General features: G+C 41.0%; 1 protein-coding gene across 1 annotated transcript in view; it reads right to left on the reverse strand.

Moving 5' to 3' along the window:
- The window catches only part of PCOLCE2 (procollagen C-endopeptidase enhancer 2), a 71,240-nt gene that overhangs the window by 17,562 nt on the left and 33,722 nt on the right, over positions 1–19,956 (reverse strand). The window contains exons 3-4 of the mRNA XM_027091635.1: positions 7,917–8,172; positions 1,188–1,312 (exon numbers count right to left, since the gene is read on the reverse strand). Coding sequence (XP_026947436.1) covers positions 1,188–1,312; positions 7,917–8,172 — 381 coding nt within the window. The remainder of the gene's footprint in view (positions 1–1,187; positions 1,313–7,916; positions 8,173–19,956) is intronic.

Below are 19,956 nucleotides of genomic sequence, written 5' to 3' on the forward strand. Positions count from 1 at the left end.
ATTTACAAATGACACAGAGAGAAAAATGATCAATACTATCTCAAGAATTACATAATGGCTTAAACGTTTGAGAAATTTAATTTTTAAATTTATTTTAAACTATAAAATGTTTAATAGATCTATAGAATCTTTCATTATCAAATAAATGAACATATTTTTCATCTTAAAAATAAAACTGAATTTTAGGATTATGATCAAAGTGTGTGAAGTGTGTGTGTGTGTGTGTGTGTGTGTGTGTGTGTGTACTCAAATCACTAACTTGCAGGTTATATTTACCTGAATAATTTTCCACTAAAGAAATGAATATATGTCAAATAATATTTGTGTAAGCAATACAAAAGATCAATTTAGAAAAGTTTTTTTAACAGTATTATAATGCTCACCATACAGTGTTTTAAGTCTGTAATGTTTTGTAATAATAACAATTTTTTTAAAAGTTATTTTCAGAATTCCACAATGTAAGCTTGGTCTATTCTCATGCTAAGTTCAACCCTGTGATTAATATCTGAAAGTGGTCCCCAAAAAGGGTAAAAATTCATATAACCACATACTAATAAACAATGGAAAACTTCTCTGTTGATTGTTTTAGAGCAATGAATAAAGTTATTTGTGGGGAACTACACAAATTTTATTTTAAACAGCAACCAAAAAAAGAAAAAAACACACACCACCAGTTTTCTCATCAGACCATTCTTAGAAAAGATGGTCTTAGAAAAGATGATGTGGTATGCTTGCATTGGCTTTGTTGAAGTGAAGCATTCAGGCTGTTTCTGATTTGGTCTCTAAGAGGGCCATTTTCAGGACATAATGCTCTGTGAGCAAATGGTAACCTGAAGTGCACATGTACTTGGGGATTTGTTATGCTCCCATGGTTAGTCACTGCTGCTTATAACCCCACGCTTACAACATCTTCCACAGGGTTAAACAATCTCATGTGGAATTTGCAGACCATCTGTATTTCAAAACCTGTTTTGAAAATTACAATTCTATAATAGGAAATTAAATCCGTGACTTTGCAAGTCAAATGGCACAAAGGCAATTTTAACCTGGGCCTTTGCATGAAGAAATACTGTGTCCAGGGGGTCTTCCTCACCCTGTATTTATTTATTTTTTTTTTACCCTGTATCTTTAACAGTTCACACTAATTCACACATGCATACTTTCTTCATGTTTTCAGGGAATCTTACCTGATTCTTTGGGGCTACAATGTGCCACACACAAGTAACTCCTGCAGGGTAATCACGGTCTGGCCAGTTGGGGGTTTTAAAAGAGCCGGAAGGTCTTTCAAGGAGTCCTCCACAATACTGATCCCCTGAAGTTATTAAAAATGAAAAAAGAAAATCCAAGTTTATGGCAATGCAACCATGGGGAAATTAGGAATTTGGAATATTGATACTATAATAAAGACAATGACAGATGCTTTTAAATTTTCTCTTAAAAAAATGGTTAGTCTCCTCTAAACCCACCCCCCTCCCTAACACACACACACACACACACACACACACACACAATGATCTCTAGGTTACATGACATATCAGCACAAGAGAGAGAAGGAGTGAAATCAGGGCCATAGCTTCCTTCCTTTTTCCCATTTTTTTGGACGAGACAAAACATTTGGGCATGCACTCGTTCAGAAATCACGCAGGCTCATTAGAACTCTCAAGGCAGGGGTATTATTTACTAATAATATTTTTGTCCACGTCCACGGACAAAATCTGAATTAGCTGTTATAGACAACTCTCATTCCTAGAAAACTTTTTATACTATACATCTTTCACAATTTTTAAGAATAATTTTGTTTGTAAAAACAATACATGTTTATAAATTTTCAGCAATACAGAAAAGCATTAAAGAAGGTGGGAGTGATTTCTAGATTGGGCCTGTGTTGGGCAAGCTCCCTCTTGGTCTGAGAAAGTGACTGCTCCAGAGAAGTCTCCCGGACTAACAGGTATAGGTGTCACAGGGGGGCCGCTCCATCCCGCGCAGCTAACCATGACCCTGGACTTGCCGCCAGTCATGAGCAGTTCTGCCCTGAATGAACTCAGAACAGAACCAGGAAGGCTCTCTCCCAGGGGCCTCAGGACGGGGTGCCACCGGGTGTTGCCGGGACCTGCTGGAGGTGCCCTCACACCAGACAGCACAGGCCCTGTGCGTTATGACAGGGACTGTGCTTCGTCAGCCAGTGTCCCTCTGCTGCCCTCTGTCCCCAGACCCCTGGTTCCTTCCTCACCTGCACACTGAGATGGCCTTGTGTGGGGATGAGGCCATCCCCTTACCTTTTCCTCTATTCCTCCCACCCCAGACCCATAACCTCATGCAGAGCTCAGACTCAGCAGTGCTGGAGGTTCTCCCTTTATGAACAAGTCTCATTAGTTCACTAGGAGCTTCCAGAAGTTTCCCCACAGCTAAACTCAGCAGCACTTCTGATTGTTAGGATATGAAGATGGAGGTTTAGTTTCACACTTGGTCTTCAAGAGAAAATTCTGCAGTGTTAGATTCCTGCTCTGTGCCGATATTAGCCTCACTTCTCTGGGACTGAACTGGGTTTCCCAAATACGCCTAGACTCCTAGTAAAGCTGTTTCTTCACTGGTGGGGGGAAAAGAAATTAAAATTAAATTCGGGGTAAGATTACCTCAAATCCCACTAACCACAATGAACGTGTGACAAACATCATTTCAGACCAATCTCTATGCATATGTATTGGGTTGGCCAAAAAGTTCGTTTGGGTTTTTCCTGTAGCATCTTATGGAAAAAGCCAAATGAACTTTCTGGTCAACCGAATACAAAAAGGTTCACAGAAATAATTTTAGAAAGACATTTTAATACACGTTTTACGTTTAATTTTACTGGGACTTAACTAACAAAGAAACACTGAAAGGAATTAATATACTTTACTAAAAATATTTCTGTGGCACAGAAGCTAATCATTCTTAAAAGAAGTCTCTAAATTTAAGACAATGTGTTATAAAAATTGAGCCTGGAGTAATTTCTGTAACTTTTTAAAAATATATATTTATTTATTTATTTTTGGCTGTGTTGGGTCCTCGTTGGTGCACAGGGGCTTTCTCTAGTTGTGGCGAACGGGGGCTACTCTTCGTTGCGGTGCGCAGGCTTCTCATTGCGCTACTCTTGTTGCGGAGCACAGGCTCTAGGCATGAGGGCTTCAGTAGTTGTGGCACATGGGCTCAGTAGTTGTGGCGCATGGGCTCTAGAGCTCAGGCTCAGTAGTTGTGGTGCACGGGCTTAGTTGCTCCGCGGCATGTGGGATCTTCTCGGACCAGGGCTCGAACCCGTGTCCCCTGCATTGGCAGGCGGATTCTTAACCACTGAGCCACCAGGGAAGTCCATCTGTAACTTTTAATTCATGGAAAATTTCAAGCATATACAAAGTAAACAGAACAATGTAATGAATCTCTATGTATGCATCATCCAATTTCAACAGTTATCATCATTTTACTATTCTATCAATATCACTACCCAATGCTCACCACCTGCATTATTATTATTATTATCATTTTACAGGTTTGGGGGAGGTAAATTCAATACTCTGAAATGCACAAGTCTTAGCTGTAAAAATTTGAAAAATGAATCTGCCCGTGTGAGCCACACTCCTATGATTATAATAGAATCATTTCCCACAAAATTCCTGTATCCCTTGTCAGTCAGTCTGCTGGCTCTTGGCGCCATTTTTCTAAAAAATTTCACCTTATATTAGTTTTATTCTAGAGCTTCATATACATGGAATTATACAGTGTGTCATCTTCTGTGTCTGACTTCTCTTGCTTAGTACAATTTCCGAGATACATTCATGTTGCTGGGTGTATTAGTAGTTTGTTCCCTGACGTTGCTAAGTAGTATTCTGGGGTGTGGAAACCAGAGTTTGTTCACGTATTCTCCTGCTGATATTCATTTGGCTTGCTTCCAGTCTGGGCTTCTGCGAATAACGCTGCTATGAACATTTTTGTATAAATCTCTTTGGGGACATGTATTTTCATTTCTCTTGCATAAATATCCAGGAATGCAATTGCTGGGCCAAGAGTAGATGTAGATGTTTAACTTCATAAGAAACTACCAAAATTTTTTCCCCAAGCGGTTGTAGCATTTTTTACATCTCAAGGGATGAGCACTTTGGTTGCATCGCATCCTTGCCACCATTTAGCGCGGTCAGTTATTTTAGCCAACCCGGTTGGTATGTAAAACCACAGTGGTATCTCACTGTGGTTTTAATTTGCATTTCCCTGTTAACTAATGACACTGAACAGTTGTTCATGTACTTATGAGTCATTCATATATCTTCTTCTGGAAAGTATCTGTTCAAGTATTTGCCCATTTTTATATTCATGGGGATCTTTATCTTTGTACTGTTGAGTTCTTTATATATTTTGAATACAAATCCTTTATGAGGTAGTTTTGCAAATATTTGCTCCTGTTCTGTAGGTTGCCTATTCATCTTTGTAACATTGCCTTTTATAAGCATTAGTTTTGATTTTAATGAAGTTTGCATGGTACGTATTTTTCCATCCTTTTATGTTGAACCTATTTTGTCTTTGTATTTCTAGTGCTTTCTTTTAGACAATTATGGTTGGGCTCTGCTTTTGAACCCATTCTAGTAATTACTGTCTTCTAATTAGAGTATTTAATCCTCTACCTTTAATGTATTTATTGACATGTTTGGACAGTGTGCCAATTACTATTTTGTTCTATTTGTCACACCTTTCTCTTGTTCCATCTGCTCTTCCTTTCCTGCCTTCTTTGGGCTGTTCAATAATTCTGGTATTCTATTTTAATCTTCTGGCTTTTAGCTAAAATATGTGCATTTTTAATGGGTTCTCCAAGGACAGCGTATTTAGAGTTAACAGTGTATTTCTTCACGTACTGTATATTTCCATTTGCTCTTCCATCCTTTGTTCAATTGTTGTCATATATATTATGTCATACATTACGCTTGCCACAATAGAGTGGTAAAGTTTTTTGTTTGCTTTGTTTTGAACAGACACATGTAAAGAAATTAGAGAAGAAAATAGAATATAGCCTTCTATATTTACCATTTCCAGTGGCCTTCAATCCTTCCATTACCTTTGAGTTACCCTGTGGGGCCACTTCCCTTCAACTTGAGAAACTTCCTTAAATACTTCTTGTGATGCAGCTGTTTATCTGAAAATGTCTTTATTTCATTTTTTTTTACCATTACTATTATTCTATTTTTTTAACATCTTTATTGGAGTATAATTACAATGGTGCATTAGTTTCTGCTGTATAACAAAGTGAATCAGCTATACATATACATACATCCCCATATCTCCTCCCTCTTGCGTCTCCCTCCCTCCCACCCTCCCTATCCCACCCCTCTAGGTGGTCACAGAGCACCGAGCTGATCTGCCTGTGCTATGCAGCTGCTTCCCACTAGCTACCTATTTTACATTTGGTAATGTATACATGTCCATGCCACTCTCTCACTTCGTCCCAGCTCACCCTTCCCCATCCCTGTGTCCTCAAGTCCATTCTCTACATCTGCGTCTTTATTCCTGTCCTGCCCCTAGGTTCTTCAGAACCTTTTTTTTTTTTTTTTTAGATTCCATATATATGTGTTAGCATACGGTATTTGTTTTCCTCTTTCTGACTTACTTTCATTTTTGAAGACTAGCTGTAGAATGCTGGGTTGATACTTTTATTCCAGCACTTTAATAATGCTGTTCCACTGCCTCCTGGCCTCCATTGTTTCTGATTAAAAGAAAGCCATCCTTCATACCATTGTTCTTCTGTATGTGATTTGGGTTTTATCTAATTGATTTTAAGATTTTCTCTTTATCTTTCGACTTCTGTAATTTAATTATGATGTGCCTAGGTGTGGCTTCATTTTTATTTATCTTATTTGGGATTTGCTGATCTTCTTGGCTCTATAAATTGATGTTCTTCACGAAATTTGGGTGGCCTCAAGCCATCATTTCTTGAGATATTTTTTCTGCATTATTATCACTCTCTTTTTCTTTTGGGACACAAATTACACATGTGTTAGACCGCTTGACATTGTCTCACTGGTCTCCGAGGCTCTCTTTCTTTCATCTTTTTCCTCCTGGTTCTTCAGCTTGGATCATTTCTATTCAAATCCACTGCCTTTTTCTTCTACCACCTCCAATCTGCTTGTAAGCCCATCAGGTAAATTAAAAAATTACATGTTCGGGGCTTCCCTGGTGGCGCAGTGGTTGAGAGTCCGCCTGCCGATGCAGGGGACGCGGGTTCGCGCCCCGGTCCGGGAAGATCCCACATGCCGCGGAGCGGCTGGGCCCGTGAGCCATGGCCGCTGAGCCTGTGCGTCCGGAGCCTGTGCTCCGCAACGGGAGAGGCCACAACAGTGAGAGGCCCGCGTACCGCAAAAAAAAAAAAAAATTACATGTTCTGTATCTTTCAGCTCTCGTATTACCATTTTCTTTTTTTATATAGTTTCTTTTCTGAGATTCTCAATCTGTTTATTTTTTACACATATATTTCCCTTTAAATCCTTAAACATTTATAATAGCTGCTTTAAAGTGCTTGTCTGCTAACTGTAACTTCTGGGTTATTTTGGGGTCAGTTTTTATGGACTGCTTTTTTTCTTGAATATGGACACACTTTCCTGGTTTCATCACATGATTGGATACTGGACATTATGAATGATACATTATAAAGTCTCTAGATTCTGTTGTGTTCCTATAAAAAGTGACTTTTGTTCTAGCAGGCATTCAACTTGGCTAGACCCAAGCTCAAATTCTGTTGCCCTGGTAGTGGGCAGCAGTTGTAATCTCTGTTTTTTTCAACCTCCAGATGATGCTTTTGTACCAGGCCAATTGAGTTCTCCCTCATATATGCAGAGTTTAGCCATTAGCCAAAGATTTAGCTGGATTACACCTAAAATTTTTGTGCCTCAATTCTTTGGGATTTCCTCCCAAAGGTTCTGGCTGCTCTCTCAAACCAGCGAGTTGCACTATAGCCCAAAGCAAGAAAAGATTAGGAGTGCCTGCAGGCGGAAGGCTGTAAGTTTAACAGATGTTGACCACTGTGGTTGTCTTCCAAGGGTAGAGGTTTCTACCCTTGGGAGCGCACATGTACTGACACGGAACGATCCCAACTCGTAGTATGAAGTGTAAAGAAAAAGTTGTGAAACAATATGAATGTATGATACTACTTACATATTTTAAAAACTATTGCAAAAGTACATACATATAAGTAAGTGCATATAGACGGCATGGGAACTACCAGCCACAGCTATTTCTAAGAGGGGACTACAATGGGGTGAAATGTTTCTATAGCTGTATGTGTATATCTGTATGCAGGCTTCACATTTTTACTCCATGAATTTCTACATTTGAATTTTTATAAGAATATATATGGCTTTAAAAAAGACTGATTTTTTTTATGGTTTATCTCAGAATATTGAATATGGTTCCCTGTGCTATACAGTAGGACCTTGTTGTTTATCCATTCTATATGTAATAGTTTGCAACTACTAACCCCAAACTCCCAGTCCATCCCTCCCCCTTGGCAAGACTGATTTTTTTTTTAAGATTTTTTTTTTTTGATGTGGACCATTTTTAAAGTCTTTATTAAATTTGTTACTACACTGCATCTGTTTTATGTTTTGGTTTTTTGGCTGCAATGCATGTGGGATCTTAGCTCCCCAACCAGGGATTGAACCTGCACTGCCTGCATTGGAAGGCGAAGTCTTAACCAGTAGACCACCAAGGAAGACCCAAGACTGACTTTTTAATGGTCTCTTGATGGTTTGGTGGTATTTATCAGCTCTCTGTCTGAGAAGAATTGCTCTTAAACTTTAGATTAAATGAGTAAATCCATATAAAGTGCCTAGAACAGTGCCTGACACACAGGAGGCATTCAACAACTGTGAGCCCTTATTATTGCTGTTATGTGGAAACGATACCTCTTTCATTTGGTTCAGCGGCAGAGAACATGGCCATGAAGCCATTCCCAGCTGTGTTGGCATCGGAAATCATCTGCACCATCATCTTGTTGCCACTGGACACAAGAGCTCCAGGCCGGAACGTGCCGCAGAAGCGCCCAATGCGTTGGCCATTGGAGTGGCCGTTGTACACGTCCACAAAGTCATAGCGACACAGGTTGTCACTCTCCAGGTCTATGAATCGGAAATTAAGAACTACTACTTTTCCCTCGGGGACCTGCCAAGAAAAGGGCCAAGTGGAAAACGGTGTCATGAAAACATCTGAAATCTTCACATCTAGCCAATTACTAAAATAAGCAGATAAAAGTTTAATACCCAAAATGGTGCTTTTTCTTCCCTCAACTCTGAACTAGGCCAGAAAAGATTTTCTACCATAATGCATTCCTAGTGAAAGATAAGCATTTGTTCTCTTTTGACAAATTCCACAATTCTCTGGGGTACAGGAGCTTATTCCTAGGGAGTCTGTCTCAACAAAGCTGCAAAATACTGCATCAGTCTTATTAATTGATAAGTCATTGCTGACAAAGAATACCAGTCCTGACTGGACCTTGGCGCACATCTGCATATTTCAAAGCACCATGGCACTCAGAGATAGTGCTTGGCAAAGCAACATTTGAAATGTCATTTTTCACAAATAATACAATAGGACGATCTCAATATACAGAATGTTTCTATGAAGTTCAAACTGAAGGGGTGACTTGGCAATTGTGCAGTTAATTTACAGATAATCCACTTTGGGTCCTGAAGAATGCAGATCAAATATCTACAATGATTATATTAATTGAGTAATGGGTGAATCATCTCTTTTCAAAGTCGCTGAGTTTTTATTTGTTTTCCAGGTGAAAACTTTGTGTAACAGGCAGCCTTGAAACACAATACACTGATGAAAAAGATGTGTTTTCACTTTCTCATAAGACTTTCCTCACCATAATCTCCTCCTCCCTCCCTGTTCCCTGAATAGGTAGAGAAAATGGCTACAAAAGCATTTGGCAGGATTCTTACGAAAGCCCCGTTTCTTTCCCAGTTCACACTATTTTAATTTCTTCATCCAAGCTGTTTAAAGTCTTGATCAGCTTTGTTTCATACTCAATAGAAGAAGAATTTCATTCCATAAAAGCTTACAGATGACAAAGGTCAGTGATTAAAGAAAAAGAAAAAACACAAGCAACACTGACTGCTTCATCTTAGACTATCTCAGACTCAAAGATCAACAGATGCTTTCTTATAAGTATGGCTTCCCCATGCTGGTAAATGCCATGAATTTTTTTTCCTATAATAAGAAGAAGTGTTTCAGTGTTATTTGCCTTTTTTGCCACATACACACCCAATGTAGAAGCTGTAACAGAGTAGTCACAAGAAGAGGGATATTTTGGCTTTGACATGGTTGCATTCTAATTGCTGGAAGCTTATCTTAAGTGTGAATATCAGAAGCTCTAAAGCCACAGTCTAAGAAGCTGATAGCAAAAAATGCAATTAAATTTTTAAGCATGCTCACGGAGAGAGCTGTTGTAGAATGCCTTGTTTTTTTGTTCTGCTTTGTTGCATACAATCTCTATTTATCCCATGATCAGAAAATGATCAAAATGTGATGCCACGGGCTTCCCTGGTGGCGCAGTGGTTGAGAGTCCGCCTGCCGACGCAGGGGACGTGGGTTCGTGCCCCGGTCCGGGAAGATCCCACATGCCGAGTGGCTGGGCCCGTGAGCCATGGCCGCTGAGCCTGCACGTCCGGAGCCTGTGCTCCGCAACGGGAAAGGCCACAACAGTGAGAGGCCCGCGTACCGCAAAAAAAAAAAAAAAAAAAAAGTGAGTCCTTTCTACTGTATGACCCAGCAATTCCACTCCTGGGTGTATATCTGAAAAAACTAAACACTAATTCAAAGATACATGCACCCCAATGCTCTTAACAGCATTATCTACAATTGCCAAGATATGGAAGCAACCTAAGTGTCCATCAACAGATGAATGGATAAAGAAGATAAATACAATGGAATACTACTCAGCCATAAAAAAAGAATGAAATGTTGCTATTTGCAACAACATGGATGGACTTGGAGGGTAATAGGCTAAGTGAAGTAAGTCAGACAGAGAAAGACAGATACTGTATGATATCACTTATATGTGGAATCTAAAAAGTACAACAAAGCAGTGAACAAAATGAAACAGGCTCACAGATATAGAGAGTAAACCACAGTGGGGAGAGGGCAGGGAGGAAGGGCAAGATAGGGGTAGGGGAGTAAGAGGTACAAACTATTATGTTCAAAATAAACAAGCCACAGGATAGAGTGTACAACACAGAGAATGTAGCTAATAATTTATAATAACTATAAATGGAGTGTAACCTTTACAAATTGTGAATCACTATGTTGTACTCCTGTAACTTATATAATCTTGTACATCAACTATACTTCATTAAAAAGGAAAGAAAAAGTGAGTCCTCTCTGCATGGTTGCATTCTTTTTCTCCCCAGCCACGTTCAGCTCCCTGGGTGGAGGTGCAGAGCGGCTGGAGCTGGATTTAAGCAGTGCTGGGTGGGGAGGTTGCGAGGTGGAGGGGTGTTTGCCAAGTGAGGACTATGGTGGGGGAGAGGACGTAGGCAGGAGAATGACCATAACGGTGGACCGTGGAATCCAAGTTGGGTTATAAGCATAGAAATCAGGACTCAGTAGGGTAAGGGCAGTAACAACCTAGATCATGGTAGAGGCAAGGACAATGACAGTGGAAGTGGGTGGCTGAGGAGCGATGGAGGAGACGAAGCTAAGGACCCAAGGGGATCATCCGCGTAGATATTGAAATTACTGCGAATGATGACAAGGAAGGTGCTGAAGACAGTGACCATGAGCCAGGGGCTAAAATTTACAAGAAAGGAGGGAGGCTGTCCTAGAGTCTTTGGACGACTGCAACAAGGAGGGACATGGGGCATCATAGCCTTGTTTCATTTCATTCATCATAGTTCTGTGACACTGAGAAAACTGGGTGACTGTGGTCAGGCTGTTGAAATGGAATCCAAGCCTTGGATACTCATTCCCAATGGGATAAATCTTTCCTTCTCCAACATTCTTTATTTGGTCTCGATGCAATGAAAAGTTGAAATTTCTCTGAGAATGAGACACAAATATATCAGAAGCAGAAAATGGGTTACATTGTATAACTTTCAACACAAAACCCAACAACCCGGACAAAAACTCTTTGGAAGGAAGGTTTCAGGGGAGACCTGTACCCATTGTGGGTCTATTGGAACCACAGACGAATGCCATCTCACACTGAAGGCCAAAGAGAAATTCTACTGCAAGTGAGATGCACACTGCATCAAACCCTTTCGCTGTAACACAACAGCTGTTCTTCATATTTATGTAAGGAACCAAGACTGTCTGATGCTCTGTGAGGTGAACTTTGCTAAGAGTTCCTGGATTATGATTCTAAAGGACTTTGGAAAGCATATTCTCTGAAGATGACCTTCCACTTGAAGAATCTATGGTCTGTACCCTTGATTTTTCTTTGTTAGGGATGTAAAAAAATATAGAACGAAACAGAGAGTAATATAACACACACCTGGGTACAACCAGCCAGAATTGATTATTGTTAACATTCTGTCAACACATTTTTTAAAGTCTCCTTTAAAAAGTAAATACATAATTTCCGATAAAATGAGTTTTCCTTTGTCCTCATTCGTAGCCTCATTGTCCCTCCTTTCTCAGAAGCAACCACTGTCACAAATTGAGTGAGTTTTCTTCTGTGCCATGCAAAATACTTTTATATATATGTATCCATGCAAAATACATAGTTATGTTTTTTGCGTCCGTTTTCCCTGAAAGATGGAGCTCTAGAAGGTAAGGATCCCCCCCCACCTTGTTCACTGTTGCATCCCCATCTTCTGGACAGCACATGGCCCCAAGTAGAGTGCATAATAAAGATTTATTAAATGAATGAATCCATCAAGAGCTAAATGGCCACCGGCTTCTTTGCACAAATCCTGGACGAGGCACCTTCTGGGTTGCTCTGCCTCTTGGGTTTTAATTTCATATCCCACCAAGCAGCAAAAACTCCAGAAGGCCCCTCTCCTTTCTATGTCATTCTTTACCAAAAATAGAAGACATATCTTTGGGGAAACTTTATATCTCAAATCTCCCGTAAGTGCTAACAATGCAGAAACTCAAGTAAGGTACTTTTTTGGGGTAGCAAATTAGACAAGGCTACCGAGTTGCTGAGATTCTATTGACCAAGGGATTCATTATCTGCCTGTAGAAAAATCATTCTTGGCTTGTGATTTTCCCTGTCAGTAGCCGAGTCCTGTGTGGGCCAAAGCCCAGCACTGCAACAGTGACCTCAGCTCACCCCACAGCCCACGGGGTGTCCTTATGGTCACAGGCAAGTATGCCAAGTCGCTGGATGCCAATGCCAGGGTTGCTGCCAGAGAATGAATGGGGAATTGCATTCTGAGCTGGTCATTTGCATTTTCAGGATACTATGAGCAAAGGCAAGAAAGAGAAGCCACAGCAGTGAGGAGCCTGTGCACCGCAACTAAAAAGTAGCCCCCGCTTGCCACAGCTGCAGAAAGCCTGCATGCAGCAGTGAAGACCCACCGTAGCCAGAAATAAATTAATTAATTAATTAAATTAATGTAAAAATAAATAAATAACCGAGCGGATGACAGAGGACTTAAAATTGTGTTATTGGCTATCAATGTGTATATTCAACTTGAAATTATTAAAGTAAATCTATTTCTATCAGTTGCAAAAAAAAAAAAAATGCACATAGAAGCCAGCTGCTTTTGTGTGGAGGAATAGATTTCGGTAGAAGAGGGAACGCTCCTGTGTGTCTGTATCTTTTCTTCCCCCAACGCAGCATTTACTAATTTGAGCAAAAAGATCTGTTTCTGCAGCCTGTCTGATTTTTTTTAAAAAGTCCTCGTTTTAATGTTCTTAGATTTTCTTCTTCTACAAACAGACCTTTCAGAAAGCATGTTCTAAAATGCAGGCCACATTTTATTTACAGCAAGTTCAAGAGGCACGGCAGCTCTGTGTCAACTCACTTACATCTCCAAATGTAATCCAGAGCAATGTATGTACAAATTACGCACAAATATTTGGCTAGGCTTGAAGAGGGGGATAAATCAGAAGCTTCAAGATCTTATTCATGTGTCTCTTCTATTTATTTATTTTATTTTTCTTGGCAGTGCCATGTTGCTTGGATCTTAGTTCCCCGACTAGGGACTGAACCTGTGGCCCCTGCAATGGAAGTGAGGCATCCTAACCACTGGACCACCAGGGAATTCCCATCATCTGTGTCTATTTAAATACTCCTCTTTTTAAAGATGGAATCTTATAAACATTAGGAAAATAAGACATACATTTTGATTCATGGAAATAACGTGATGTTTTGAAAAAATATATATATATTTTTTGGTTAGGGTTTTTACCAAAAAAAAACCTGTTACACCCTTATGTCTGGAAGGAGGGTGGAAACCCCCAACTACCTCAAGCCCAGCCCATGAGAACCAGTGGAGATGAGGTTACACTCCTCTGCTGAAAACTGTCCAAAGCTTTCCCAGCATGGCAGGAATAAAATCCTCACTGTACCTATAATCACACACTTAAGTAGTGTATAAAAGGTGCCGGTATTTTTCTAAGCCCTTGACATATATTATTCTACTTAATTACAGCAACCCTATGAAGTTGATATTAGCCCAGTTTTGCAACTTACAGGTAAGGAAACTGAAGCAATGTGAAGTTTAAGGTCCTGTATGATATGGCTCCTGACTATCTCTCCGACCTCATCTTTCCTTGTCACGCAACAATCTGGCTGTTCAAGGAAGTCTCCAAGCTGGTTCTCCACCTCAGGGCCTTTGCACAGTCTGGCCCCTCTGCTCGGCACACTCTCCTCCCTGATATTCCCAAGTCTGCCTCTACCTACCTCATTATTTAACTGTCAGCTCAAGTGTCACCTTTCCAGAGGGGTCTCTCCCGAGCCCTTCAGTTGCTTTAGATCATGTTGACCATATAACCGTGTTATTTCTTTACAGATTATGTATCATCTGTCTCTTCACCAGAATGTACCATCCAGAGACCAGAGGTTGCCCACAGCTAGTTCAATGCTTAGCTATTACAGGAGTTCAAAAGGTAGTTATTGAACAAATGACTGGAATCCTTATAATCTTAATTTTAAAAAAACAGTGCAGACCACAACTCCTATTACTAGCACATAAGTTTATGTAACAATGTAAACTAACTAACAGGTATGAGGCAAGCAGTAGTGGCACCCTTCTGAAAAGGAAGAAACAGCTCAGAGTGGTTATGATGACTTACAGCCACCCAGCAAGTCAGCGGCAGAGCCCAGGTGTCCTGACTTCTACCCGACTGTGTTTCCCATGGCCTGACGGTGGCAGAAGCTGAGGAGATGCTCACTGATCTCGGTTCCTTTCCCCAGGCACACAGGAAGTTGACATGCTCCAGCCTGCACTGCACTTAGGTTGGGGCCAGGTGCCTGGGTCCTGGTCAGTGGGATGGAGGTGAAGTGAGGTACCCACGTCCAGGCCGAGCCATAAAAGTCCTCTGCGCAATCCTTTCAGAGTTCTCTGTTTGCTCTAAGGAGGGGACTCAAGGGAGGAAACAGGAAGGTTCTAGGAGATGGCACAGGCACACAGGAGCTAATGCTCAAAGGAGAGTTGCGCGGGACAGCCATCCAACTGCACTGGACTGTGACATTAGCAAGAAATTACCCTTCGTTCAGACTCACAAACGTAGAGAACAGACTTGTGGTTGCCAAGGGGGAGGTGGGGTGGGGGCACGATGGATTGTATAGCCCAGGGAACTATATTCAATAGCCTGTGATAAACCATAATGGAAAAGAATACGAAAGAGAACGTATATATATGTATAACTGAATCACTTTGCTGTACAGCAGAAATGAACACAACACTGTAAATCAACTACACCTGAATAAAATAAAGGAAAAAAAAAAAAGAAAGAAAGAACCGTTTGGGGCTTCCCTGGTGACGCAGTGGTTAAGAATCCGCCAGCAAATGCAGAGGACACGGGTTCGAGCCCTGGTCTGGGAAGATCCTACATGCCGCAGAGCAACTAAGCCTGTGTGCCGTAACTACTGAGCCTGGGCTCTAGCGCTCAAGAACTACAACTACTGAGCCCACGTGTCACAACTACTGAAGCCCACGCACCTAGAGCCCGTGCTCCGCAACAAGAGAAGCCACCGCAAATGAGAAGCCCGTACACCGCAATGAAGAGTAGCCCCCGCTCGCCGCAACTAGAGAAAGCCCGTGTGCAGCAACGAAGACCCAATGCAGCCAAAAATAAATAAAATGAATAAATTTATAAAAGAAATAACTGTTTGTTGTGTCAGGCCATTGAGATTTGGGGGGTTGTTTGGTACAGCTTTACACTTTGGGTTCATTATCCTGATTGACACATGGATAGTGACACGTGCCAGTTGTCCTGACCCAGCAGCTCGGTGACAGGCAACTGTGGAGATACCTTTGTTGTTTTGTGGTGCCTATAAGTTCCATATGAATCAGCATTGAAATATGGCCACCAAGAAGCGGACACGGTCTCAGGCTGTGTGAACAGGAGGGGAGGTGACAGACGATTTGAAGCAGTCAGAAAAGAGTGAATTCAGAGGCATCACCGAGGTACGTGCTGTAAATTCATTGGCTCCTGCAAAGTCTAACTGGCTCTTCCGGCACCACCGTCATGACCCCTGACGCCTTTATCTGTGGCAGGGCAGCGAAGGTGAGAAGACAGTCAGCAGCCATGGGTACTGCTCGAGATGGGAAAAGAAATGCGTCTTCTGATGGAAGACCTGGCTGTGAAATGAACAAGAAGCTGGTCATGCATCCTAAGCCTGAGGGTGAAGATGGAAAAACCAGAGAGGAGAAGGTGGCTCCCGCAGGGCCACTCAAGTCTGCCACGGGAAAATGCAGATGGGAAAAATGTGAAGGCACAACAAAGCAGCACCCAGGGCAACAGGAACCCTGAGGAAAGTCCAGCCAGGATGGGGAGACAGGCAGTTGGGCAAAAAGCTACTCGTTTAGGTTTTGCCTGGGGGAGGAGAAAAAGTCAGGTTTAAATGTAGAGCATTCTGTATAGCTGATTCACTTTGTTACAAAGCAGAAACTAACACACCATTGTAAAGCAATTATACTCCAATAAAGATGTTAAAAAGTATATATATATATAAATAACATATATAGAAATTTAAAAAAATGTAGAGTATTCCTTTTTTAAAAAACTCTGAATGAAGTAATTTTATTTTTACTTTTTATTGAAGTATAACTGATTTACAATGTTGTGTTAGTTTCAGGTGTACAGCAAAGTGATTCAGTTATACATATACATATATCCATTCTTTTTCAGACTCTTTTCCATTATAAGTTATTACAAAATATTGACTATAGTTCCCTGTGCTATACAGTAGGTTCTTGTTGTTTTCCTATTTTATATATAGTAGTGTGTGTATGTTAATCCCAAACTCCTAATTTATCCCTCTCCGCCTTCCCCTTTGGTAACCATTGGTTTGTTTTCTGTGTCTGTGGATCTATTTCTGTTTTGTTTATAAGTTCATTTGTATCTTTTTTTTTTAAGATTTTACATATAAGTGAGATCATGTGGTATTTGCCTTTCTCTGTCTGACTTACTTCACTTAGGATAATCTCTGGGCCCATCTATGTTGCTGAAAATGGCTATATATCATCCTTTTTTATGGCCGAGTCTTATCCCATTGTATATATGTACCACATCTTCTTTATCCACTCCTCTGTGGACAGACATTTAGGTGGCTCCCATGGCTTGGCTATTGTCAACAGTGCTGCAATGAACATTGGGGTGTATGCATCTTTTCAAATTATGGTTTTCTCCGGATATACGCCCAGGAATGGGATTGCAGGACCATATGGTAGCTCTATTTTCAGTTTTTTAAGGAACCTCCATACTGCTCACATCTTTTCACAGATGTGCCTCTTCTGCTTTTCCTGTGGCTCATGGTATCACTAGGACCCTACTGTAGATGTTAGTGGTGACAAATCTCCTGGGCGAGTTATGCATTCGTCATCACTCTTCCTGAGAACTGGAAATTCACTACTTAATTTTTCACTCCACGTGAGCTGTCTTTTTAGCTATTTGTTCTTGAAAGGGTTTACTGCAAAATAAAAAGGCATTACCCAACAATAAAATAAAAAAGCACTACCATACAATAAAATATTGATTTATAAAATAAAGAGCTGTAGATTTATACCAAGCCATAAATAATGAAACCACTCTAGCAAGAACACTCAGACTGTTTTACAGCAGGACAGCTCAGCCTCGTTTCCCCAGCATATAGTTCACATACAATGAACCTATACTTCCCATGTTGTCCATTGAACCAGCCAGCTGGTAGCCTGGTGGCTTTGTGTGTCTCACTGGTCACAGCACTGGTGCCACCTGGCTTCTGGGACCAGAAGCATCAAACACTCATCCCTCTACCACCCAAGAGTGGAAGGAGTGGCTGAACCTAGTGGCTAAAGCCCAAGCTATTTCACATGATCAGTGGGTGTCTTGAATGCTGTCCTTGAAAGGTCTTAGCTGTGTTGGGAAAAAAGAGACAAGTTTGCACTGGTTGTCTTTCACATTTAACCACATGCTGAAGAGAGAACTCTGCCTACTGCATAAGTGTACGATGCCCTTCTAGACAAGACCACGGCAGAAGATGGAAGCACAAAGGGAAGCTCTACCAAACCCATCTTGCATTATTTTAAAGCAACTCTCAGGAGTAATATTTCTTTTAAAATAATAAAAAATCCATGACAAATGTTAAATCACATGAGATGCCCTGAATGACAGGTACACATCGGAACTGTCCAGGACAAATGAGGAGGCCTGGCTATCCTGGCCGCAGGGCATCTGGGTCCCTCCTCTAAAATTAGAAGCTGCCCCAGTAAAAACCATAGGTTGAGTAAATGAAGAGCTGCTGAATGGATAAAAGAATGAAAGAATAGCTTCCTGTAACCTGCAGAATGAAGTCCAGACTCCTTACAGTAATGCTGTGTGAGGCCCACCCCTCTGACATTCTGGTCTCATCTTTACCCAGCCCTTTGTATCTTGGGCTCGAATCTCCCCATCCTCGAAAACAGTCAGCCCCTTTCCATTCCCACCTCTATGAGATCACATGCATAACCTCTGCCTGGAATCTTCTCTCCCCATCTCAGTCTGTCGACTGACACCCCGATTTCAAAGTCTGGGCCAAATGCACCTTCTCTAGGAACCAACCAGCCTCCCACTGCTTGACCAATGTCCACACTCGGGGGGTGTCATCTTCCCTCTTTCCGCTCCCAGAGCCCACTGTTCTACCGTTCTCCCCTCTCTTTCGGTAGATCCCTCAGCATCTATGGGGCCCACAGGGGCCCACAGGGTCTGGGGTGTGTGCTCTGTCTCCAGGTGGGCTGTGAAACTTTCAGGGGCAGGACTGCTCCATTCTGATTCATCTGAGTCTGAACCCACAGGCAGCTGGAGTCCAGGCATCAGAAAAATGCAGGGAAGGTGAGGATGGAGTTGGGGAAGAGTTTCCTATCTTCATTTTAGTCTCAGATCTGCGAACAGTTTGGGGACTTTCTATGCCATTTATCATGCCATATGCCATCTATGCCATATGCCATCTATGCCATAAATAATAGCAGCTGGCACAGTGACACATATCCAGGTGGGGAAAACATAAACTCCCAGTGTCCCTGTGACACAGAACCTGGCAGTGCCTCCCTGGATCAAGTTAGGGCTCCATTAAGACATGTGAGAGAAGAAGACTGTAAAAACACCACCCATCCCAAGCAGTCTGGTTTGCTATAATCTCTCAATCTGCATATGATTGATTATAACTTCTTTAAAGAAAGGATAGTCATTGCTTTTTCTTAGCTGTGTTTCATGATAAAAGACTGCAGATAGGTCATAGAATTAAATCTAGCCAATTTCTTCACACCTTCAAAAAATAGAACAAAGTACTTAAGTCATTTTAGGATATAGTTTCAATTCCCCAGAAGCTGTCAGCATGAGTTAATCCAGAATGGGATAAACATGATTGGTGGAGATGCATAGAGAAAAAGCATCCCTACCCTAAGCCACTGGTCTGTGTCTTCTGACAGCTAGGCTTAAGGGTTACAGACATAGAAGCCAGGGTTGTCTTTTGCTAGCCAGGGGCCTTTGGGTCATACAGAACCCGTGTTTTCTCCTTAATGACACGTGGGTGTAATTTTTTTTGAAAGCTTTTATAGGATAGCACTGATTTCTATGTGGTGACTTAAGAAAAAAATCTGAAATGATATTTTCAAGAAAATTCTTTTGTAATCTTTAATATCCTCTGAAAAATCTGTAATGGCCCTGGAACACAAAATTCTACTATTTTACTAGGAATGAAAGAGAAAGCCTTTCCCTTCTGGGATAAGAGAAGTCACAGGAAGGTAATAAACACATTCCAAGCAGAACAGATGCGAATGTGAGCATCCAATGTTCTCTTGAAGGAGTAAGAAACAGGGTTCGTGTGGCCGCATTAGGTTGTTACAAGAAGGAACTCAAATTGTTTTTAAACCTAATTCGTTTATCCAAAAAAATCATAGTTTATAACTTAAAATAGCACTACAAGGCTTTCACGGAAAATAACAGCCCTGCCCCTCTTCCCATCCCTGATTCCTCAGGGAATAACCAATTTAACTCTTTCGACTGTTTTATCTGGCATTTACCTCCTTGCTTCTTAATAAAATGCTGGTGCTTCTATTTCTTTTTTCTTTTTTTTAACATCTTTATTGGGGTATAATTGCTTATTTCTTGATTTATGCTTTTAAATATCTATCTCTTAACTTACTACTATTTTCCCTCTTCCTCCATGAAAATTCTGGTTAAATCAATATTTAGGATTTCCAGTACTACGACCACATAAATATTATTCACTGTTGAACTAAGTTGTTACATTTCTTGCACAATTTTTTTGTTTTTCTTAGGGCTAATTTATTGCCTTGTTCTTTAAGC

Source organism: Aethalodelphis obliquidens, unplaced genomic scaffold (assembly GCF_003676395.1).
Source record: "Aethalodelphis obliquidens isolate GAN/ISIS:26980383/991018 unplaced genomic scaffold, ASM367639v1 scaffold72, whole genome shotgun sequence".
Taxonomy (NCBI): Eukaryota; Metazoa; Chordata; class Mammalia; order Artiodactyla; family Delphinidae; genus Aethalodelphis; species Aethalodelphis obliquidens.